General features: G+C 40.0%; 2 protein-coding genes and 2 non-coding genes across 7 annotated transcripts; all 4 read left to right on the top strand.

The window, feature by feature from the left end:
* The first annotated feature begins 5,712 nt into the window (after nucleotides 1-5,712).
* Nucleotides 5,713-10,782, top strand: nppc (natriuretic peptide C). Its single transcript, XM_085133506.1, has 3 exons — nucleotides 5,713-5,999; nucleotides 7,076-7,373; nucleotides 8,446-10,782. The coding sequence occupies exons 1-2, from the start codon at nucleotides 5,907-5,909 to the stop codon at nucleotides 7,346-7,348; spliced, it is 366 nt and encodes a 121-aa protein (XP_084989632.1). The 5' UTR covers nucleotides 5,713-5,906; the 3' UTR covers nucleotides 7,349-7,373; nucleotides 8,446-10,782.
* Nucleotides 10,783-14,144: 3,362 nt separating this feature from the next.
* nucleolin (nucleolin multifunctional protein) lies at nucleotides 14,145-21,268 on the top strand. 4 transcript variants are annotated; one of them, XM_085133501.1, is made up of 16 exons: nucleotides 14,145-14,320; nucleotides 15,362-15,463; nucleotides 15,568-15,664; nucleotides 16,064-16,201; nucleotides 16,547-16,789; nucleotides 17,005-17,169; nucleotides 17,390-17,458; nucleotides 17,615-17,738; nucleotides 17,839-17,975; nucleotides 18,066-18,192; nucleotides 18,466-18,602; nucleotides 18,808-18,937; nucleotides 19,269-19,402; nucleotides 19,607-19,733; nucleotides 20,064-20,350; nucleotides 20,526-21,268. In XM_085133501.1, exons 1-16 carry the CDS (start codon nucleotides 14,303-14,305, stop codon nucleotides 20,588-20,590), a joined length of 2,100 nt encoding a protein of 699 aa, XP_084989627.1. In that variant the 5' UTR covers nucleotides 14,145-14,302; the 3' UTR covers nucleotides 20,591-21,268. The 4 variants fall into 4 exon arrangements, with proteins under 4 accessions (XP_084989627.1, XP_084989630.1, XP_084989628.1 ...); XM_085133504.1 differs by having other exon boundaries at nucleotides 14,146-14,320; nucleotides 16,064-16,189; XM_085133502.1 differs by having other exon boundaries at nucleotides 14,146-14,320; nucleotides 17,005-17,157; nucleotides 17,381-17,458.
* Nucleotides 16,319-16,458, top strand: LOC146502470 (small nucleolar RNA SNORA57). Its single transcript, XR_014869652.1, has one exon. It is a non-coding gene; the product is annotated as a small nucleolar RNA SNORA57 (small nucleolar RNA).
* On the top strand, nucleotides 19,772-19,898 carry LOC146502469 (small nucleolar RNA SNORA75). Its single transcript, XR_014869682.1, has one exon. It is a non-coding gene; the product is annotated as a small nucleolar RNA SNORA75 (small nucleolar RNA).
* Nucleotides 21,269-23,515: the final 2,247 nt, after the last annotated feature.

Below are 23,515 nucleotides of genomic sequence, written 5' to 3'. Positions count from 1 at the left end.
TGTTTACACAGTCATCATACGCATTTTGTGTACGTTAGTCAAGTAGCCCTGTGTTGCCAATAAAGGCAAGCGTGTTTGTTGGCACATGCAAAAGGCTTCAGAGCACTTGTGTAAAAAGCATTAAAATTCCACACGCAATAAAACTGTTATTTATAGGACCATAACAGCCTTGTAGTTTGTCTTACATAAACCCAGAGGAGGAATCAAGACACTCAACCCTCCCATAGACACCCAGTGCAACGGCTACTGCAACACATGGTCTCTCCATACGTTTGCATAGCTTCCTGGTGCAAGTAAGTTAGGCTGCTTCATTTTCATTCAGCCACATCAAAGCTTAAAAATTTACTGAAAATTGAGCGGATAAGAGTTTGTGGGAAAGGCAGGGAGAAAAAGGGGGAAGTACAAAAGGACATAGCAAAATAGGTGCTCTCAGTAACCCATGTGATGTCATTGGGAAAAGTGTGTAACATTGTTAAACTGTACAAAAAAAGGCAAACTTGTGACACAACACTTGCGACATGAAGAAAGAATGTGTCATACACTTGTTAAAATTCAAAATAAAGGGATTAGCAATCAGTGAAAAATGTTTTACGAAACCCAAAGATGTCATCATGGACACAAGGTCAGCAGAGTTCAGCTGCTCCATATTGCTGTTGTAAAAGCGGATTAGTAAAATAGTTTTCCATGCAATTAAACATCTTTACTGCAGTTACCTTGGAGTGTGAGTGGCCTTTTTAGCAGCAGTAGCTGCTAAAAACATATTTTACATCACATATGCAATGTGATGTGATGCACCTGTGTTGATTATTTTCAGCTGAAATTATTTTTTGCACTAAAGAGTAACATGTTTCAATATAAATGCCGTCAACACTGTGAAAAAAACGAAAACAAAAAAAACTAGCAATAAAAGTTCAGATGTAACAGTATGACTCATGTCAGACAAGTACATCCTGTTGATGATTTAAAAAGCCTTCTTTATTTCAACATATTTTTTTTTATAAGAAAGGAAACACCTTCAACTCTTTTAGTTTGTTTTTAGACTACATGAGTACAAATGTGGTGATGACAAATTCCATCTACATTTTTTTTTCTGTTACTCTTACTAACTTATTTTATTCAACATGGACCAGCAGTAAAACAAGTTGTGGGCAGGGTGCCAGGGGTGACCTGTGATGACACAGGTTTTCCTGATACAGCAGGATCTGGCAGTGGCCTCCAGGGGTGGTGTTAATAACCCTCTACACAGCCTTCCTGTTCTCAGGTGTGGCCCCTGCCTACCAAACACCCAGGCAGTAGGTGAGTGCCCAGAAACCTGAAGGTGGAGACAGATTCCAACCATTCTCTGTTTATAATAAGAGGGGAGTGGACCTATGTGTGCCTCCTGAAGTCCATTATGGGCTCTTTTGTTTTAAGGATGTTCAGCTTCAGGTTATTTTTTGACTCACAGGTGTGCAAGGCATTCACAGCCCTGTGGGGATCCAGTGCTGGAGAGAGGTAGGGCCAAGTTGGGCTGATTGAGGCAGAATTAAGAGCTATTTATCATCACCACAGCTTACCTTACTCCGGCAGATTTTATTACTGTCATTTCAGAAAGTAAATATAATGTCAGCACAGGAGCTTTTGGTTAAAATCGAAGATCACTTTAAAGAAAACCTTACCAGAGAATCAGTGAAAATATCACAGTCAGATCACCCTCGAGCGCAGTATTAGATTAAACTCATGAGTCATTTATCCATATATTTGTATTGGATCATTTGTGTTACGATTTTTTTCTGTGAAAAATAAAGTTATCCCAAAACTAAGAACACCCTGTAATTTTAATGACTTGTAGAACCACCTTCAGCAACAATAACTTAAGGAACAGAGGTTTTCTGTATGTCTTTATCAGCCTTTTACATTTTTGTGGAAGTGTTTTTGTCTCACTCTTCTTTACAACATTACATTAGTTCATTTAGGTTTTTTGGGATTCATTTATGCACAGGTCTCTTAAGGTCTCGCCGCAGCATCTCAATCAGGTTGAGGTCTGGATTTTGACCATGGCAAAGTCCAAACCTCAACCTGATTCCTCTCTTTTTGAGCCATTCTGTTGTAGATTTGCTGCTGTGCTTGGGATCATTGTCCTGTTCCAAACCCCAATTTGGCCCAAGCCTTAGCTGTCAAACAGATGGCATCACTTTTGATTAGAACACTTTGGTATACAGAGGAGCTCGACTCTAATGACTCCAAGGTGCCCAACTCCCACAGTTGGGCACCCCTTCACCACCATGCTTGACAGTTGGTATAAGGCTTTTGTGTTGATATGCTGTGAGCTGCCAAGTGTGATGCTGTGCATTATGGTCAGACATCTGCACTTTGGTCTCATCTGTCCAAAAGACATTGTTCCTGAAGTCTTGTGGTTTGTTCAGATGCAACTTTGCAAACCTAAGCTGTGCTGGCATGTGCCTTTTAGAGAGAAGAAGTTTTCTCCCATCAGCTCTTCCAAACTTGTCTCTACTCTTTTTCTAATTGTACTATCGTGAACTTGAAGTCTACAGAGTCCGATATTTAGCTCTTGTTTTTTAATTTTTATTTATTTCAATTTTTTGCACTGCTCCGACTTCAGAGTCCTATAAAAACTTTCATTATATTTTTCTTTTTATAGCTTTATATAGCCAAAACAAGTCCATTGCTTTCATTTCAAGCAATTAAGAGAACTTCTGCATGTAGCGACAGTGATGAGTGTAGTAAGTTTGTTAGACTGAAGAAAAATGTGACATTGTAATGTTTGTGTCCTGTCTTTGAAGAGAAGCAGTCTGGATGCATGTTGCTCTGTTATTACATCATATATCTTACATATATATCACTGACATCATCTTGTTCATCTCTTCAGTTTATCAACATCTCTGTTTTATGAGTTCATAGGGAAAAACCATATACTTTATATGCGTTATCAGAGTAATGTTGTCTAATTATACACACAGTGTTTTATTTAGCCTTCAAAGTCATAATCTTTAACACACACCATAAGTGATTATTATTATTAACGATCATTTTTTATGGTGTGCAACCAAAAAGAAAGCAGAGTATTCAGCAAAGGTTGAAACATGGACACCTAATGATGACACTGCTGCTGGCTGCCATCCAAACATCGTTTTTGCTGCGTGATTCAATGCAAATCCAACACACGTTCTGATTGACATTTTTTGGCAGGTATGCCAGCACTGCTACAAAAAATGTGACATATGTTCTGCAAAAAAATGCAGGTATACACTTTCCATATGCCAAATCTGCTCTAAAAAGCCTGTATAGGACTTTCAAATGCTGACGATCTGCTGATTAATGACTTAGTTTTACAGTATAGTATTGATCCAGTAACATGTGACTTTGAGCGGTATTCGCTTTTCGGCATAGCAAATACTGCCACTCTGTGTTCCAAAACAGATGGTGCTGCCTGAGATTTCTGCTCCACTATGTGGGGCCTCGACTGCTCCAGAAACACTCCACACTGCAAAAAGTATCTTTGTTTTTCACAAGGGTTTTTGTATTGTCTCAAAATTTGTGCATATTCTTTAAATAGGTAAATTATTCTCAGTGAGGTGACTTTTTAGCTTAAACTACCCTTGACAACATGCCGTTTAAGTTGTTTAGTGATTGATTGCTACTTATTTTAAAACATTTTTAGATCATCATCGTTCTAACTGCATATCACCAATTAATAGTGGCAGTTCTATGTATATCTTAAAGCAGGTCACACGGCATATGTAACCAACCGTGGGTGAGCTTACGAATGTTAGGCAACTATACATCAATGTCAGGCTGTTTGCAGTATCAAAAACGCTTCTTTAAAGTTGAACTTTCTTGGTTTACACTGTTTGAAACATGTATGGTCAAACTTTAAGATTTAACAAGAAACTACTCTCTCAACCCTGGAAGTGAAGCAACTCATGCATGTGTCACACTTCTACAGAAGGGTCACTCTCTCACAGAGTTCCTTTTTTAAAAATCCTGAGCATCAGAAACTTTTCTTGGACACTTCCAAGGTGTTTCCACCATATTCCCAGCCCCTATAGCCATCTCCTTTATTCAGTTCTGGCAAACCAGTCATTACTGGTTGACATAAAACAGGTGCAGCAGTGCTGGACACTAAATTAAAAACTCTGGTTTTCTGCCAAAAGTAGACAAACCTGGTGCAAATTGCTTAAATACAACTACTTTCATTTATATGTTAAAAAAAATAATCCCCAGCTGCAGATTAAAGCTACATTTTTTACACATTTTAGTGCTACAGTAGTTTTTTCCGGTAAGACTTACTTGTAACACTTTAAAAATGAAAAAGTATTCATTTATAGATATGATGTATAGAAGTATATAGCTTGAGAGTGCTCTTTGTTGATTGGTATTCTCTAAACCAGTAAGAGGGGTTGAAAGGCTGCGAGCCATAAAGGCTTTTTCTTACACTAGATTTTATACCGACACCCATTCAACTGTTCTTCTCTGGACTTGTGGTAAAGTAACATAGTCTGTATGAAAACCCATCGTCACTCATTGGTTGGAGTCAGCAGCTAATGCCAATTCTTAAGCCTAAAGTAAGTATAGACATATTGACTTCTGTACAGTTTCACTCATTTGTGCAGAGTCACCCTCCTCCTGGTTTATAGAAGTATCGCTGGTTTAATATCCTGCATATTGACGGCACTCTGCAGACGCACAGGCTAAAATTTAAGAAAGCAGCAGCTTTTCTTAGTGACATGCCAACTTTGATTCAAGAACAGTATAACAGCATAAATTATTGCTGGACACTGGTGTGGTAATCATCGCTTAGGGTTCATGTCTGTGCCTCCTTTCTGAGTTGGGGGTGACTGTCTGAACAGTCCCACACATCCAGTGTGTTTCGGAGTAGCCACAGTAGTTCTGAGATTCTTCTCTGTAAGTGGACTAACACCCATTTACACCCAGACACATGACATGACTTATAATGAGTGTCTCTGTTTTTTTTTTTATGAATCAGCGTGAACCGTCTGAAGTTTTTTCGGTGTGAATCCCCCTTAGCTGATGTCATGCTCTGATGTAAATAACGTCGAGCAAATGACTTAAACTGGGTTGTTTAATAATTCCATCTCTGTATGTTTGCATTCCTCTGTATAATAATAATAATAATAATAATAATAATAATAATAATAATAATAATAGGTTTTACCCTTTAAAAAAATAAATGAAAAACGCGGGGCTTGAGTGGCGCAGTAACACATCAAATTATTTCTGGTAAAATTCCGCTTTGTGCCTTCCAAAAAAGTGATTAGATGAAGAAAATCACATTTGAATTTCTGGAAGGTATCTAAAAAATGACCTAATTTCTTTAATTCCAGCAGCAGACTCTGAATTTTCGCTTAAAGAAAACAGGATATGTCATCCACGCGCAGCATATTGTATGTCTTTTTAAGATGTTCCGCAGCACAGACGGTTGGCATCCTAGAATTCATTTCACTGCCAAAGTCGCTCTTCAGCTCTTGACGCGCAGCCTTTGAAACCACCTTTGGTTTCAGCTGTTGCATCTCAGCCAGAGGTCTAAAAGCTTAAAGTCTGTGCCTTTTGATAGCTTATAGCCTATATCATTTTCTCTAACACAGCGATGACCGGAGCTTGTGTCATTTGCATTTAATTAATCCCTGGCATGACGTGCTTAGAGGCAGGTACAAAAAACAGTGAATAGGCGAGGAAGGAGAGCCATTACGCAGGTTTTCATGACATCACCATGGGCTGGCTATAAAGCGGCGAGGATTAATACACAGAGTTAGAGAAGCACTTGAGGAGCTTTGGAGTAAAAAACGGACTCTCCTTGTGTTTAGAAGCTGATTGGCTGAAGCTAACGTCCTTCGATCTGAACTGCAGCGCAGAGGAATCCCCGAACAACTGCTAGACTTGTCAAAATGAACTTGTCATACTTTGTAGCGTGTGGACTTATGGTCACCTTACTTTCAGTGAGGATGGGGGCAAAACCTTTAACTCAAGCGCAGCAGAAGGTAAGAAAAAGTCACTTGTATTGTTATTACTGACCAGGAGAACCTTTTGATTGGTTTGGACTGAAGCTGCTGGAAGCTGAATACTGAATAAGCAGCAGCAGCTGTTCTGTGGCACAGGTCCTCCAGGACAGTAGCTTTGCGCATCATATTTCACAATTTGGTTCTTGTTAAGCTTGTTTTTCCACACTCAGAGTGTAACACCCCTGTCCACTTGCACTTTATTTACAAACAGACGGCATGTTTAGTGACATGCAACCGAAACAGCCGGTGAAAGTTTGTTTCCGAGCATCCCTTTGATATTTTTAGACTTTAAATCGCCCATGTGCGATTTTTTAAATGAAACCACATATGGGGAAAACATTAAAATTCTTAGTTTACAATAACTCTGAAAAGCTATTATACTGACTATCAACATCATTTTTGGAATTTTATGTATTTATTAATTGTTCTCAAAATAAGATTTACCAAACCAAAACAAAATTGTGCGTAAAATCGCAATTACGCATAGAATTGGCCGGAATGAATAAAGCTGACCCTTTAAAAATACTCGTTTGAAATAATGTTGTAATTATTTGCTAAGCTCAGTAAAATTTGGAATGTTGGAGGTCTTCGTTACAGTCTACTTTACGAACAGATAAGTAAGCTACAGGCACCTGTTTTAAGTTTGTTTATTATTTTTTTCTTCGCTTTGAGAGCGAGGTGTCAGAGTCGGTAACTTAATAAAACAGAAGTACTGCACCCTTCTTCAGGGGTTTCCTTCGAGGTTTGAATCTCATGACTGGAGCCTCTCGTGGATCTTTTCCAAAGTTGTTTTTGGTTAGATGATACAAGTTAATGGATTCTTGAGTGCCGTGCTGTGAGAAAAATGCCAACGCGTCCCCCCCTCCCGGCCATTACGTTTGTGAAAGCGTTAGGATATATGCCAAGCTGAGGTTTACCTCAAACATTTAGCATATAATGACTGCTCTGTTGAAACGGGCACAAACCATAGATTTCACTTTCATCAAAAGCATTTGTCTTTGCACAATGTATTTGCCTGAGGGAGAGATTGTTTATTTATTTTTCTTATCTTTCAGTCTCTTAGAAGTTTGATGGGCGAGGAGCTGGCGGAGTTTCTGGAGTCGGAGGAGAGAGAGAGACGGCTCGACGCTGTGCGCACTCGGATACGGTTACTGCGCGATTTACGGGTGGACACCCGGGCCAGAGGCATGTGGGCTCGTCTGCTCAACGATCAACCCCCAAACAGGAAACACAAATCGGGAAGCAAGAAGGCTGGCTCCTCGTCACGGAGTGGCTGCTTCGGACACAAGATGGACAGGATAGGCACCATCAGCGGCATGGGATGCTAGGGTTGGAGCAGCGCTGCAATGAATGGTGAGAGGTCGCTCATATCAGTCCCACTTTAACATTATGCAACATTAACTGTAGCAGCAAACAGTGACATGTAAACAGAGCCCAAAAGCAACAGGGTGAAATGAAATGAAAGAATGAATGCTGAAAGATAAGATGGAGAAAAATTACAATCAGGGATTTTAAAAAAGAATGGCCTAGTTAATTAAATGGGCCTAATAATCTATTTTTTTAATATTGTATTTATTATAATTTCCTGTTGGTATTCCTCACAGTTAAATGATGATGTTACAGGATTATCTGTCATATACATAAGACACATGTATGCAGCATTGCATGGTTCAGCTACATGGAAAATATTGTAGTTCACTAACTGCCTTTGACTTAGAAATATTCAATCTAGGGAAATAATCAAGCCTAAACCTTGTAGCATTACCTCCTAGAACAGGATAGTCTTAGTCATCAGTTTAAGTGGATAGCCCACTTAAGCTGATGTATGGGAAAGAAACCAGTGAGCATTTAGGAAGTCCACTCTTGTATCTGTGCACATCATTATGAATGATCCCATCTGCTTCTGTAGCACAAGAACAATATATCACATTTAAGAAAAAGGGCAGCGAGATATCGAGGACGGAAGTGGGGTTGCAGAGACACATTCACACACATATTTGGTTGTCAAGATGTTTCTTGGAAACGCATTTGTTTCACTAAGTGTTTTTAACATAAACTGAAAAGGGGGCTGTGTGGGTTAATTAAGTAGTGGGGAATCTAAGTGACACACGATTAGTCCTGAGGCTTCACGCCTTTTTTCGATTTTATGGTAAACTCTGACATCCCTATGGGGGAGTGTTAGTGACTAACAATGGGTGAGTGTGTTTTTCATTGGTTAACACCATACGGGTGAGTTAATCTAAAGTAAAGTGGTTAGATGAGAAGTGAGTTAATGAGTAAGGAACCAACAAGTAAATTTGGAGATTCCCTGACTGATACATGTATTACGTTAACAAAAGATCGAATAAATGAACATGTGTTTATGAGGCTGACCTTGAAAGACTCTGTCTAACCTTTTGCTTTTCCTCTTCCTCTCTTTTTCTAGATCTGGACGACGTGTTTGTTTGGATGACAAAAGTTGAGTTTGTTCTTACCAGAAGGGGAAAATAAAGAAAAACTCATCATGATTGTTCTATGGTACGAAAGTCACCATGACCAGCATAAACAAAGACTTGGATGACAATACTACAAAATCCTAATATAGATATATATATACAATAAATATGCAGGTATATATACATATATACAGTACATATATGTATAACATCCAACATGGTCAACAGATACAAACACAGATGGGTAGTACAACATGGCGGACAATGGTGTAAAAAAAAAACTACATACCGCAAAGCTGTATATTGTTGCTGCTGCTGCTGTACATTCATGTACTTCATCGTTCCCTGCATAAATGTATTTATGTTTAAAATCTATTTATATGTTTATAAAAAAAGAGATATTTATAAATATGGATTTTATTTATGTAACATTTTGGAAATGGATGCAAACTGTAGGTCAGTTCTGTTTGTTGCCTTTTTTTTCCCCCATTTGTCTCAAATAGTTGTAAATGTTTTCGAAAACGATAAAACGAACATTCCATGTGCACTTACACCTTTGATCTGTGTGTCTTTGTGTGTTCCGTGAAACTAGTCAAGTTCTAGTTTGTGAGCATTTTCTACCTGGCTTCTGGAGGTTTTGTCAGAAGAGAAACAAAGACTGCCCTGCTGTTAGATGGAGCGCCATTCATTTTTATTCAGTTCAATTCAGTTTCATTTCTATGGCACCAATTCACATAAAACAGTGACCTCGAAGCGGTTTATGTTGTGAAGACCCTACAATATTAGAAAGAAAAGAAAAACCAAGCAATCATTCGACCCCCTTTGAGCAAGCTCTTGTTGATGGTGGGAAGAAAAAACTCCCTTTTAATAGGAAGAAACCTCCAGAACCAGGCTCAAGGAGGGGCAGCCATCTGCTGTAGCCGGTTGGGTTGGTGTTACAAAAGGCACACTTTGGTACAGAGAGCCAGAGTTTAACATTTACTAAAGATTTTATCCTGCTTGGATTTTGAAAAAAATGTTTCAAACATTAACAAATATCTGAAACTCTGTGTTATCAGATAAAATGTTTATATGAAACAATAAGGATTTGTTGGGTGCTGCATCTATACTCCTGCATTCAACCTGGCATGATTGTACCCACACTGTAGAAAGCTCTTGCACAAATTTGCTGCACAAATAGAAGAAAACACTGAAAACTTAAATTTTGACTTAAAGCGATCTTTAGAATTCAGGCAATAACGCTGTAATCCCCAAATAACCCATCATGTTGACCACTAATTAAAAAGATGATAGGAAGCCACTTCCTCCTAATGTTCCTCTAATTCTTCCACACATTACATCCAGTTACCAGTTGATAAATTTAAGAGCGATATTATTTAAAATAAGCAGTAAAATCACCTTATAATTATCCATCCATCCATTCTCTTATGCTTCTCCAATTCATCATAGGGAGGAGGGAACAGGACACATCCTGCACAGACAGCCAAACTGTTGCAGGAATAACATACTTTAACATTATATGAAGATGATATATAAGCAAAATGGCTTTTTTATCTCGTAGTTTCCAAACTAAAAGGCTTAAAACAAGACAACAAGCATATAGAGAAAAGCCCATATATGTGCGATATTAAAAAGGAAAACAAACACACCCAGATTATAATAAAGAAGCGTAAAAAAGACAAATTGTGCTCAGTTGTGAAACCGTAAAAAGGTCCATTGCTCAAAGGTTTCATGGTGTAATTACACTAAAGGGGGTGAGAGCCAGAAAAATACAGAGAGAACACTTTACAAGCGAATTAATACAGTGAAGTCAATGTAAAAGTCTTTTCAAGGATTTCCTTTCCAATACCATGAAACATGATATTTATGGTGTGAGTGTTGTGAATGTGTGCATCTGACTTTGAGGTTGCTACCGATTTGCAAACTGGAGAGATGTACAGCTGACAGAAGCAAACTGAGAGCACACGTGTACTGTGAAAACACATTTACAATCATACATTAGATGTGCTTGTCTCTTTTTTGTGAACCTATATTATTGACTGTAGGAAGGTCATACTCATAGTAATACAACTTTAAACACACACACATACAAAACAGGCCTTGAGGTGGCCGGTGCTATAGAACTAAAGCCGAATTAAAGTCAATAGTTAATTCACTGAAAAGAAAAGAACGTGATATCCAGTACTTGTTCAGAACAGCCTGCCTACCTAGCTGTTACACTACACACTAAGTGTAAACGCTACTCTGGAAAACACAAAGGCAACATGCCCACCTCATGTACCTGGTGTTCAAGAAACATGAGTCACATAAGTCTAAAAAAAAATAAAGGATAAAATAATAAAATGGAAGTAGTGTTTGGGGATCGTTATAACACCTGTCAAACAAAGATAAAAGCTTTTTGCACCCACCAACAACAAAACAGAACATACACTGAACAACAGCAAGAAATATATCAACACTGCTGTGTTAAATTCAGTGTGCTCTGTGGCAGAGCTTCCAGTTAATAAAAGCTTTCATCAAAGGCCAGCATATAGCTGTACACGCTCACATTGCCATGTGAATTTGTTTACTAGTTTCAATGTTGTTATATTTGATCTTTAACCATTCTACAATACAGCCCCTGATTTAGACGCACGTGTTCAGCTGCACGATTAAGCAATTAATTTAATGGTCCACTGACATGACATCAACTCAGTGCATTCAAGCATGTAGATATGTTAAAGATGTTCTGCTGAAATTCAAAGTGAGCATCAGAATGAGGAAGAAAGGTGGTTTAAGTGACTTTGAATGAGACATGGCTGCCGGTGCCAGAAGGTCTGAGTATTTCAGACACTGTTGATCTGCTGGGGTTATCCCACAACACCATTTAAAGGGTTTAAAGAGAAGTTTCTAAAAAACAAAAACAAAAAACAAACATCCAGTGAGCAGCAGTTCTCTAGATGAAAATGTCTTCTTGATGACAAGCGTCAAAGCAGAATTGGAGACTGTTTTGAGCTGACAGGAAGGCAACAGTACCTCCAATAAACATTTGTTACAACTAGGGTATGCAGAAGAGTATGCACAACATGTTGAACCTTGAAGTTCAACTGCTGCTGCAGCAGCAGAAGACTGCAAAAGCTGCCACTCTTGTCAGCTAAGAACAGGAAACTGAGGCTATAGTTCACACAGGCTCAACAAAAATGGACGACAGCAGACTGAAAAAATGTAAACTGGTCTGATCGGTCCTCATTTGAATGTTAGGATCAAAATCTGGCATGCAAGCATGCATCCATCCTGCTTTGTATCAGCGATTCAGCTTGCTGCAATGGTGAGAGGGATATTTTCTTGGAACACTTTGGGCCCCTTGTGTCCACCTGTGTATTGTTGCTGACCATGTGCATTCCTTTATGACCATCTTCTGAAGGTTGCTTCTAAGAGGATAACGAGTCACAAAGCTCAAATCACCCAAATCTGTTTTTCTCAACACGAGTTCATCGTATTGAGATAGCCTGCGCATTCACCAAATCTCAGCCCAGTAGAACACATTTGGGATGTAATGGATTGGGAAATTCACATCATGGATGTGATGCTGATAAGCTGCAACAACTGTGTGATGCTATCATGTGTGACGCTTTTAGTACCATATCACCCCATTAGGGCTCTTCGCTCTCAGACTGCTGGTTTACTTGTTGTTCCTAGAGTATTTAAAAGTAGAATGGGAGGCAGAGCCTTCAGCTTTCAGGCCCTTCTTCAGCTTCCAATTTGGATTTGGAAGACAGACACTATCTCTGCTTTTACGATTAGGCTTCAAACTTTCCTTTTGATAAAGCATATCAGGTGGATCAGGTGACCCTGAATCCTCCCTTAGTTATGCTGCAACAGGTGGAGGCTGCCGGGGGATTCCCATGATGCACTGAGTGTTTCTTCTTCAGTCACCTTTTTCTCTCACTGTGTTTAAACACATCTTTCTATTCAATTATTATTAATCTCTGGCTCTTTTCCACATCATGTCTTTGTCCCGTCTTCATCCATTTACCTTCAACCGGTCGCAGCAGATTGCACCCCTCCTTGAGCCTGGTTCTACTGGAGGTTTCTTCCTGATAAAAGGGAGTTTTTCCTTCCCACTGTTGCCAAAGCACTTGTTCATAGGGGGTCATATGATTGTTGCTGAAAGACAGCAGTGAATAACTGAACAAGAGTCAGAGTGACAGGAGGGTTTTTGCAAAGAGGCATACCTATTCATTCTGCAAATTCAGCATAGACACTGCTGTGTAGTTGTATGTACCTTTGTTATTTCAATATGGCAATTTCAGTAGCTCTTTTTCTTTTGTTGTTGTTGTTTTTTGTGGGGGTTTTTTTTTTTACACAAAACAGTTTTTTCAGTTATACTGATATGCTTTAAAACCACCAACAGTGGGACGACTGTAATAATTAAACACAGTCAACTACAGTTGTGATCACAAGTCCAGAATGTCACAGCAAGACTAAGAAAAGGGGCAAAAGTTGGACAGAATACAACATTTTGTACAGGTAGACAGGTAGAACAATGGCTACTCTGTGAGCTTTCTGACTACAAAAGATATTGAAGTTCAAGAGAATGGTTAGATTATCATTATTATCATTATTATTACAAAGAAGAAGGGACCAATAAAGTTATATTATCTTTCTCAAATCAAAGGTAGCTGTAATTCACTGAGACTAGTCTGTAAGACCGAGTGATGTTAAATGCAATGCTGCCTCTGTGTGGTGTTGAGGGTTAATTACTCAAATGTGCTCTTCATGTTGCCCTGGGAATCAGCCGGTTGGCTCCAGGATTCAATTGTGCAACAGAAAAACAATGTATGAATATTTATATTTAAAATTATCTACAATGTAAAAGTAACTTAATGGCAAAGAGGTTCCTTCACTGAGGAAAAAAAGCCTAAATATTATTATTATCATTTTAAATGCACACATCTACCAAAAAGACAACAAATATCTATTGCTTACATCCTTCCTGTGTGTAGTCATCCTTGCAAAGGCAAACTCTGAGCATGGAAAACACCTGTGTAGAGGTTTTTATTTATTTATTTTAAGTTTTATTTAAATGTATACAGTTACATGAAAAACATGTACTAAAACTGGACTGAACTACTATGTATACCCCACTTTGAAGTATTTAGATTATACTATACTATACTAGTTGGGAACTATCACTGTTTAATAGTGTAGCGTGTACCTCGTGGTGGACTACACGTGGTCGATAGTTTGGCAACCGGTGCCGAACCACGTGGCCATGTAAACAGCTGCATGGGATATGTGACAATAAGCTGTATATGGTTTCTGTAGCGTTAAGTCCGGGAAATTGCCGAAAATAGTTTTCTTTAAGATTTTAACTATAAACATATATAACTATACGTGTATTAAAAACAAAACCATGATAATAATAATAATAATTATATAATAGCAATGTAAATAATACATGTTCATATTAAATACAGACAGTCATAACATTGACTTTAAAGGTTAAACACGGTAGATTTGACAGTGCTGCCTCGTATTTTTGTCATGTATTTAGTGATATAGTGAGACGAGAATAGTTAAACAGTATTTCCTTAGAGTAGTAAAATTCAATGTTTCCTGTATGTGGGGTGAGGCGCGGGCACGACGCAAATACATTAGCTTCTGATTGGTAGAGATAGTCATGTGGGCGGGTCGGCGAGAGCGCGCGAAGAAGGGGAGTATCGAGCGCGTCTTCGTCGTCTCTGTCTTTCCTGTCCAATGTCCCATCGAGTAGGCAGGTCCACGTGCATACATTAGCTATTCTTTTTTTAAATTCATCTTCAGACGTCCAGCTTCTCGTGTTTTATTGAAACGCACAACAGCACAATGGTGAAGTTAGCAAAGGTAAGATTACGTCATTCTATTTTAAAATGGTGCGTGCGTTTGATAGAAAGAAGGCTTGTGTTTACGCACGAGGCCTTTAAGCAGAAGTTGGTGCGTTTGTTTAAAAAAAGGGGGGTGAATTCGCGGAAAAAGAAAATTTCCGCTCAGGTAAAGCAGCGATTGTCGCCTTTTTTAAAAAAAAAAAAAATGAATCAACATGGTGGCGGTGTTGCCGCATTTACTACGCCTTTTTCGTTTGCGATCAGCCATGTTTGTGCCTCGCTTTTGGCTCTCTGGCCTGCTAAGCTAAACCGCTGCTTAGTGTGGATTTCGTGCGCGCTCTCGATTTAAGTATGGCGTATAGAAAGAATAAAACATAATCAATTTATGGCCAGCCTGCCAACCTGTACCAACATTTGTTAGAAAACTGTTGCAAAAACCGAAAATTTGAGCACGCGGCTAGCTTAACAACTAGCATTAGCGCATTCATACCCGGACTTGATTCTAATTTACTTCATTTTGTGGAAATATTGGTAGTTCTCGGTGTGAAGTTTAAATTGCCCCACTTAAACACTTTCTGTCACGTAACAGACTTTCTAGATAACTGTTCGGCATATATGTTTATATATATATATATAAATATAATTCTTTCTTTAATGCTTGTCAGCAAATGGTAAAATTACCCAGCATGCTAGCTGACCGACCTCTAGAGCTCCACGTGGGTTCTGCGCCTGCTCTGAGTGACACACGAGGCAAGCAACCAAAACCGAGAAACCCCATCGGCGCGGAGTTATCATTTGAGTGGCTTATTTTAAACCCACGTAACAGTTTGCCGGTGATTATTTAATTATTGAACCACCAGCACGGCTCTCCTGTTTTATTTTAACCGTGGATTTCCACGTGGCCTAAAGCCCCCTCATGTTTGCGGACATGCTGCAGCGGGTGCCATGATTGTTAGACCCTCTTCTTTACCGGAATCTATGCTTGGCTACTTGTAGGGCTCCATTATTGTTAAAAAACATTGGTAATAACAATTTTTGCATTCCGGGATTTCTTTTGAAGGCAGCAAATAAGCAAGCAGCTCAGAAGAAAAAAGCCCCTCCACCCCCTAAAGAAGTTGAGGAGGAATCCAGCGAAGAGGACAGCAGTGATGAGGAAGAAGAGGTACAAAGACGTTCTCTCAAGTATTTTATGGCTAGAAAATAAAATGTAAAATGTGGTATTAAGTGTTTTTTATTATTATTATAAATTTCTTTTAAACACTGCAGGCTCCTGCACCTAAAGCGGTGAAGAAAGCCACACCAGCCAAAGTTGTTGGAAATGGCACTCCTGCCAAAAAAGCAGAAAGTGAAGATGATGATTCTGGTAAGTAATAAAGGACCAAAATGAAACTAATTGAATGATACTCATATCTCACGTATCTCACATAACCAGTATGTAGGTGTAATTTAGTCTGGACTTTAATATATAGAGATTGACCTACTTTGTTTGTTTTCCAGATGTTAGAAAGTGAGTCCCTCTAACATTATTAAATGCATCAGGCCTCAGTTAAGAAAGATGTTGTTTTTGACATTTAGTTACAACAGTGAAACAGATGGTCTTTAGAAACAAAACCTTCAGAGTTATGAAAACTGCTGTTTCCACTCAACTGGTGAATGTGTCGTGTTGTCTAAATTCATAATATACATTCTTGATCTAAATAAGATAAAATCTTAAAATGAGCATAATATTGTCTAAGATGATTTTGCTATTTATTATATATAGACGAATCATCAGAGGAGGAGGCCCCCCCACCAAAGAAGACACCTGCAAAAGCAACTCCGGCTAAAAAAGCACCAGCAGCTGCTGCAAAAGCAGAGGAGTCAGATGATGATGATGATGAGGAGGATGGTAAGGCTTATAGTGACTGATAGTAATTACCGTTGTACTGTGTTTTTAACAAAACTGTCGATGGCTTCATTTTAATCTCATCCAAGTATTTGTGCTAACAGTCTGGTGATGTAATGTGTCACAAAACATCCTCCATTTCTTGGCATGCATGTGGTTGTTTAGTACTCATGTGTGTAATGTACGGAGGAAAAACAAAGACAGCGCTATGTCTTCGGTACCGGTGTGTATTTTGCTGTCTGCCGGTCCTATCCTCAATCGCTGTTACAACCTAATGCCCTTTTTTGAACTCTAAAGAGGTTTTGAAAATTTCTGCAATTAAAACGAAACGAACAAACTCGTTTTTTTTTTCTTGTCTAGATGAATCTGAAGAAGAGGCCCCACCACCCAAGAAGGCAGCCAAGCAAGCTGCTAAGCCTGCAGCAAAGCCCCCAGTAAAGGCTCAGCCTGCAAAGGAGTCCTCTGATGATGAAGATGACGATGACGAGTCAGAAGAGGAAGCCCCTCCCCCCAAGAAGGCTACTCCAGCAAAGCCTGCTGCAAAGGCTCAGCCTGCTAAAGAAGAGTCATCTGAAGAAGATGATGATGAAGACGATGAGGATGGTAAGACTGGTCCTCACATTTTTTTGTTTTTAACAGGAGCCTCTGTCTTTGAAATAGTTAACATTGTATGATGATCAACAAGGGACTTAATACTGATCACGTATGATGTCACCTTTTGAACTATCTGACACACAGTAATACTCGTTTTCAATGCACTTGAATTCGGCCACAGTTACTGTGAGATTTACGTCTCCGGCATTGATTCTGCTTTTTAGACTCTGAAGAGGAAATGGACACTACTCCTGCTCCAGCAGCCACCAAGGCAAAGAAAGCAGGCATGGTTAAAGCCAAGGAAGAGTCTGAAGACGATGAGGAGGATGACGAAGAAGATGACGATGAGGACGACGATGATGAGGAGGAAGAAGAAAGTAAGTTTGGGAGTTTAAAAAATAAATAAATAAAAATTAAGTGAAATTGTTATTCTCCCAGTTTTTATAAAGTCACTTAAAAGGGACCACCCTATAATAAAGATGTGTGTGTGCTGTAAGATGGCTTATGTACTGTACTTTAGTCTTTGTTGATGATGTGGACAATGAAGACCCACTGCCCCACTCACTTACTGTTTTTGTCGTCATTCTCCTTTCTGACCAGAACCCACAGCTGCGAAGAGGAAGGCTGAGAGCAAAAAGGACACTCCACCTGCCAAGAAAGCAAAGTCAGAAGGACAGGGTAAGAATAAATATATTCTGCCTGTTTTAATCAGCTTTCTTTACGTTTATCAACAAGAGGCTTAATGCTAATCATAAAATTCTCCTTTATGCCAACATAAATATCAATAATGCATTTTTACACCAAAAGTAATTGAAGTGTTTTCCTGTTTGCCAGCGTTTTCTCTGTTTGTTGGAAACTTGAACTCAAGCAAAGATTTTGATGAGATCAAAGCTTCACTGAGGAAATTCTTCTCCAAGAACGGCCTCGAGATCACAGACGTCCGGTTAGGAGGAAACAAGTAAGAATTACATTTAAAACAAATCATAATAGTTAAGCCCTTGTGGTTGGCTTATTCTTGCGTGGCATGTCTGATGTTGCTTGCATTTTTAACTCTACAGGAAATTTGGCTATGTTGACTTTGCATCTGAGGAGGACCTGCAGAAGGGCCTGGAGCTCAATGGCAAAAAGGTCATGGGCCAGGAAGTGAAACTGGAAAAGGCCCGCAGCAAAGAAGGCTCGCAAGACAGCAAAAAAGGTAATGGATGTCATGAATTGAAACATTTCTTTGTGGGTGGAAAATAATTTTGTTCCTGTACTCGCACTGACACTGACATATGGCCCACAGAGAAGGATGCACGGACACTGTTTGTGAAGAACCTTCCCTTCTCCGCAACAGCAGATGACCTGAAAGAGATCTTTAAAGACGCAGTAGAAATCCGGGTGCCTCCTGGCCAGAATACTTCAAACAAAGGGTAAGAACAAGCGAGGTTGTAAATGTTTCGTACATTAGACAGTGGTTGGGAAAACTATATAAGAAGCACAGCAATTAATAATTATTGATTATCTAAATTATTACTATTAACTCAGACTCTACAAGTTTGGACTGATAATCCTAGATAGCACAGTAAACAGTTGAAGTTATGGGCAGTAGTTGTAGAACATGAACTGCTGATTATGTTTCATCATTATCACTCAGTTCCTTTTTTTAAAGAGTTTGTTCCATGTTTTTGTTTTGTTTTTTACAGTATTGCTTACGTAGAGTTCAAAACTGAGGCTGATGCAGAGAGGACAATGGAGGAGACCCAGGGGTCTGAAGTACAGGGCAGATCCATCATCATTGACTATACTGGAGAGAAGAGCCACATGGGAGCCAGAGCATCAGGTAGGCTTGAGATATTTTGTAGAACCGTGAGATAAACTACTTGTAACAAGCAGTTCTAATAATTTTAATTATTATAATGCATAAGTATCTATACTCTTAATGAAAGTGTCTGTTTGTATGGCCAATGCCAGTTCTGCAAATGTACTGATCTATAGTGAACATAACATAAGACAGCTGAAGAATGTTTCATCTTTTCTTTTTGTAGCATCTGAAGCGGCCAGCAAAACCCTGGTCGTGAACAATCTCTCCTTCAACGCAACAGAGGAAGTGCTGCAGTCCACATTTGAGAAAGCGGTTTCTATTAGGATTCCACAGAGAGATGGCAGACCCAAAGGGTGAGTGTCTGTGGCCACGGGTAACCCCAACGAGGGCTTTCAATCTTTCAAATGTAGTCATGGTGTGTAAAACACCTGCAGCTTCTCTTGAGCTCCTGTAAATCTACATGATAGTACTTGGATTCGCACGAGAAGTAGAGCCAGTGCAGTTAGAACAGGCCTGCCCACCTACGTGGGTGTTGCCTATGTCTGCTGTGCAACAATTACAGTAAACTTTGTAAAATGACAAAATTAAAACATTTTAACCCCGATAGCCCTCAGCAACACATTCAGATGAAGTATTTCAAAACAAATGTTGACTCTTTTTCTATCGTTGTTCTTCTCTCCTTAGTTTTGCTTTTCTGGAGTTTGAGAGCACAGATGATGCTAAAGATGCTCTAGAAAATTTCAACAACACAGAAATTGAAGGCCGATCAATCCGACTGGAGTACAGCCAGAGCAGAGATTGGAACAGGGGAAACTCAGGTAGGTCATGAAACCAATCAGTTGTCTTTTTAGTTAAGACTCTGCCAGCTGTGATGAAATCTTTATCTCCTGAAACTCTGTGAAGATTCAAAGATAGTCAAGTCCTGAGCTGATCTTTCCATGAATTTTAATTTGTTGAATTGTTTAGATTTGCCCAGATGGGTATTATTTTGCTTATTTACATGATGCCATCTTCTCTACCAGGTCCAACTAAAACCCTGTTTGTCAAGGGTCTCTCTGAGGACACAACAGAAGAGACCCTCAAGGATGCCTTTGAGGGTGCTGTAGCAGCCAGGATAGTGACAGACAGAGATACAGGGTCATCAAAGGGGTAAGTTTGAACAGGTGCAAACACTCCTCCTTCTCCAGCACTTCTCTTGAGCACCGCTCTGTCTAACAATGACAGTGTACGGTTTCGTATGAGAAGGAGAGCAAAGTCGCAGTTAAACAGGCAGCTGCCTTGGTGGCAGTTGCCCATGTCTGATGTGAAACAGACTCGATGTGGTTTGAATTAGACCACTTTGCTCAGATGAGTTATTTAAAGACCAATACTTCACCCAACAAAGTAAAATAGTTTAATTCATGGCACTGCATTAGGATTACATTTATTAATTAGAATCATTTTCCTTTATCTCGTCCCCTAACCTGTCTGGCTCTATAGTTTTGGCTTTGTGGACTTCAGCAATGAGGATGACTGCAAAGCAGCTAAGGAGGCAATGGAGGATGGCGAGATTGACGGCAGCAAGGTGACTCTGGACTACGCCAAGCCCAAGGGTGAAGGTGGCTTCCGTGGAGGCCGAGGTGGTGGCGGCTTCGGCGGTCGAGGTGGCGGCAGAGGAGGCCGTGGTGGCTTTGGCGGTTTTGGTGGTCGTGGTGGCGGTGGAAGAGGACGAGGAGGACCTCGTGGAGGTGGACGCGGAGGCGGAGGCGGACGCGGTGGTTTTGGAGGTAAGGGATTAAACTCCTAAACCTGTGGCTACGATGGTCATCTTTTAACTGACTTGCAGCTTTAGGCCAGTAGATTTTTACATTTGTTGTTCCAAGAGTTAACTGAAACAGAGCGATGTCTAAGTGTCTAAACATGCTGCCTGGTAGACTAAGTTGCCCGTCTTTCTTGTTTCAGGTGGAAGAGGTGGCGGCGGTTTTGGAGGCAAACCCCAGGGGAAGAAAATAAAGTTTGATGACTAAAGTCTTAGTCTATTTTACTTTTTGAAAAGGACTCTGGTTGCATCAGTTTTCAGAGCTTTTGGACATTCCACAAAGCGTCATTGGTATATATTTAACTGTTAACGGGCATTTTAGCCCTTTATTTAGACCCCTCAGACCTTCCATCCCCCTTCTGTGCCAGAATGGTACTTCTGACCTTTTCAGCTTAATCAAGACGTGAATACTGAATGTCCTAAATGCAAACCTGCACCTCACGCCCCTGAAGCACACTTGCTTTTCTGGAGGAATAAAATGGAATAGATCAGGTTCGCTGTGAAAAATGTTTGGTTTTGTCAGATACATTGTGTAAATTTAAACCGTTTGTATGATTTCGTTTTACCTTTTGTAAAAAGAAATACACTTGTATCCATATGTTTTGTTCTTATTTTGTCACTTAGTTTACTTTAGAAGCTAATTTTTACTGTAATGTGCAAAGCATATTTTGATAAGCGGAGTCCTTCCTCATGAGTTGGATGTTGAGAATGACAAATGTTCACATTTTTGCTTGTTTTGTGGGATGCTGTCGATGTCTGAGTTGCAGATGAAAGACCTCTAATCTATGTAACATAAAATATTTGTAGTGCATTGACTAATTTTTTTTTTTTTTCCCCATCTGACGATTTTCAGACGATTAAAACCTTGTATGTGGTGATTTTTAAATGACTCTTGCAATAATTTGTCTTCAAAGTCATGTCCTTTAGACCGGGTCCACTTTCACTAGTGCTGATCAGTTTCTCTGTCAATGGGGTATGTGCAGACTTTAAGTTGTCTCTAATTAAACCACTACTCAAAAAAAAAACATCAGTTCCAGCTAAAGTTATCAAACTATAGACCAATCTTCCTCTAATTTCAAAAGTTTGTGAAAAACTAACAAAGTATAGGAAGGAAATTATCTCTTTGATGTTCCAGTCACAGTTTACTGACGGAAACAGACCATAGCACATAAACCGTACTGGTGAAGGTTATAAATATCCCTGGTCTCTGAAAGTGCACTGTGTACTTGTGTTACGCCTCAGTGCAGTGTTTGATAATATTAATCACAATATTCTACAGCGATCCTGTTAGTATTAAAAGATGCACTCCTGTGGTTGTGTCACATATCTGATAGACAGTTGTGTATTTAAATTGGGAGTAATCTTATTTAACATAAGTTGGTCAGTCTTCTGTGCTAGGATCAGTTCTATTTACATTATACATGCTTTCCTTTTACAAGGTAATATTAGAAAACAATGCATATCGTTTGATTGCTGTGTACCGGATGATACAACTAAAGTCTTATCCCTCCTAGGACCTGGCGTCCACATATGTGGACATCACATTTTGGGTTATCTAGACCAAAATAGTCAAAGGAGCTTGCAAAGAAAAGCGTCTGGACTTCTTTAAGTTACTTGAAGACGTTTCACCTCTCATCCGAGAAGCTTCTTCAGTTCTAAGGTCAAATGGTGGAGAGTCCCAGATATAAACCTAGTGGGAGTGTCCCCCCACAGAGGGACAAAAGGACCCCCTGATGATCCTCTAATCGCCTGAGCCAAGGTGTGGAACTGGGTGTGGGTCCCAATCAGCCAGAGTTTCAGGTGAGTTCATTGTGAAACCTGGCCCCACCTTATCATGCGAATTCCTGAGGTCAGATGGCCCAGGGTGTGAGTGGGCGTTAAGGCGTCTGGGAAGGGATCTCAAAACTGGATTATAGATGGCAGAGAGTTGGTGTCGTAAACCACCGCCTCTGTTCAAAGATGGCCGCTCACAGTGGACATAGATGGCTTCTTTCACTCCTCTTTCAAACCATCTGTCCTCTCTGTCCAAAATGTGAACATTGGCATCCTCGAAAGAGTGTCCTTTATCCTTAAGATGCAGATGGACAGCTGAGTCTTGTCCTGTCGAGGTGGCTCTTCTGTGTTGTGCCATGCGCTTGTGAAGTGGCTGTTTGGTCTCTCCAATGTAGAGGTCTGGGCATTCCTCGCTGCACTGTACGGCATACACCACATTGTTAAGTCTGTGTTTTGGCGTTTTGTCTTTCGGGTGAACCAGTTTTTGTCTGAGTGTGTTGCTGGGTCTGAAGTAGAAGAGCCTTCCTTTCCACTTCCTCCATGTAAAGGTTACCAGCGGATAAGGGAAGATGCACCGTGGTCCTAAACACTACAGACTACCATACAAAGATCACTACTCTCCTCAGTGACAACAATACCTACGAAGCTTTAAAGCGAGACCCCACAAGCAGCTACAAAAAGAAAGTTATAGCTTGCCTTCAAGACTTGGAAAAGGACAAAATCATTGACCGCCTTACTTATCACCGCCTTTATCCAGGGGAAGCCATACCCTGCATTTACGGACTTCCAAAAATCCACAAGGAAGCTGTCCCACTCAGACCCATAGTCAGTAGCATAAACTCAGCCACTTATAACATTGCAAAACACCTTGCTACCATCCTTGCTCCTCTCGTGGGGAACACCCCACACCACATCAAGAACTCCACCGACTTCACTGACAAGGTCCAGAAACTTACCCTGGATCCAGATGAAACAATAGTGTCCTTTGATGTAGTCTCTCTCTTCACTTGCATACCCACCACGGAAGCAGTGGAGACTGTCAGAAAACGACTACAAGAAGACAGCTCCTTGGAGGACAGGACCAACTTCACACCCGATCAGATTTGCACACTGTTAGACCTCTGCCTCACCACCACATATTTCAAATACAACGAAGGCTTTTACAAACAAAAACATGGCTGTGCCATGGGCTCCCCCGTGTCACCTATTGTAGCCAACCTTTACATGGAGGAAGTGGAAAGGAAGGCTCTTGGCTCTTTCAAAGGAAGAGTACCCAGCCACTGGTACAGATATGTAGACGACACCTGGGTCAAAATCAAGACACAAGAAGTGGAATCCTTCACTGCGCACATCAACGCTG

The sequence above is a fragment of the Neolamprologus multifasciatus genome, chromosome 15, assembly GCF_963576455.1.
Source record: "Neolamprologus multifasciatus chromosome 15, fNeoMul1.2, whole genome shotgun sequence".
In the NCBI taxonomy this organism is placed as follows: Eukaryota; Metazoa; Chordata; class Actinopteri; order Cichliformes; family Cichlidae; genus Neolamprologus; species Neolamprologus multifasciatus.
Note: the sequence above shows the minus strand (reverse complement) of the source record. Positions and strands in the feature narration are given on the sequence as shown.

Coding starts and splice junctions, on each gene's coding strand:
- nppc (XM_085133506.1), top strand. CDS start 5,907: ATGAACTTGTCATACTTTGTAGCGTGTGGACTTATGGTCACCTTACTT. Junction 6,000..7,075: donor TAACTCAAGCGCAGCAGAAG/GTAAGAAAAAGT, acceptor CTTATCTTTCAG/TCTCTTAGAAGTTTGATGGG.
- nucleolin (XM_085133501.1), top strand. Junction 15,665..16,063: donor AAGTGAAGATGATGATTCTG/GTAAGTAATAAA, acceptor TATTATATATAG/ACGAATCATCAGAGGAGGAG. Junction 16,202..16,546: donor GGAGGATGGTAAGGCTTATA/GTGACTGATAGT, acceptor TTTCTTGTCTAG/ATGAATCTGAAGAAGAGGCC.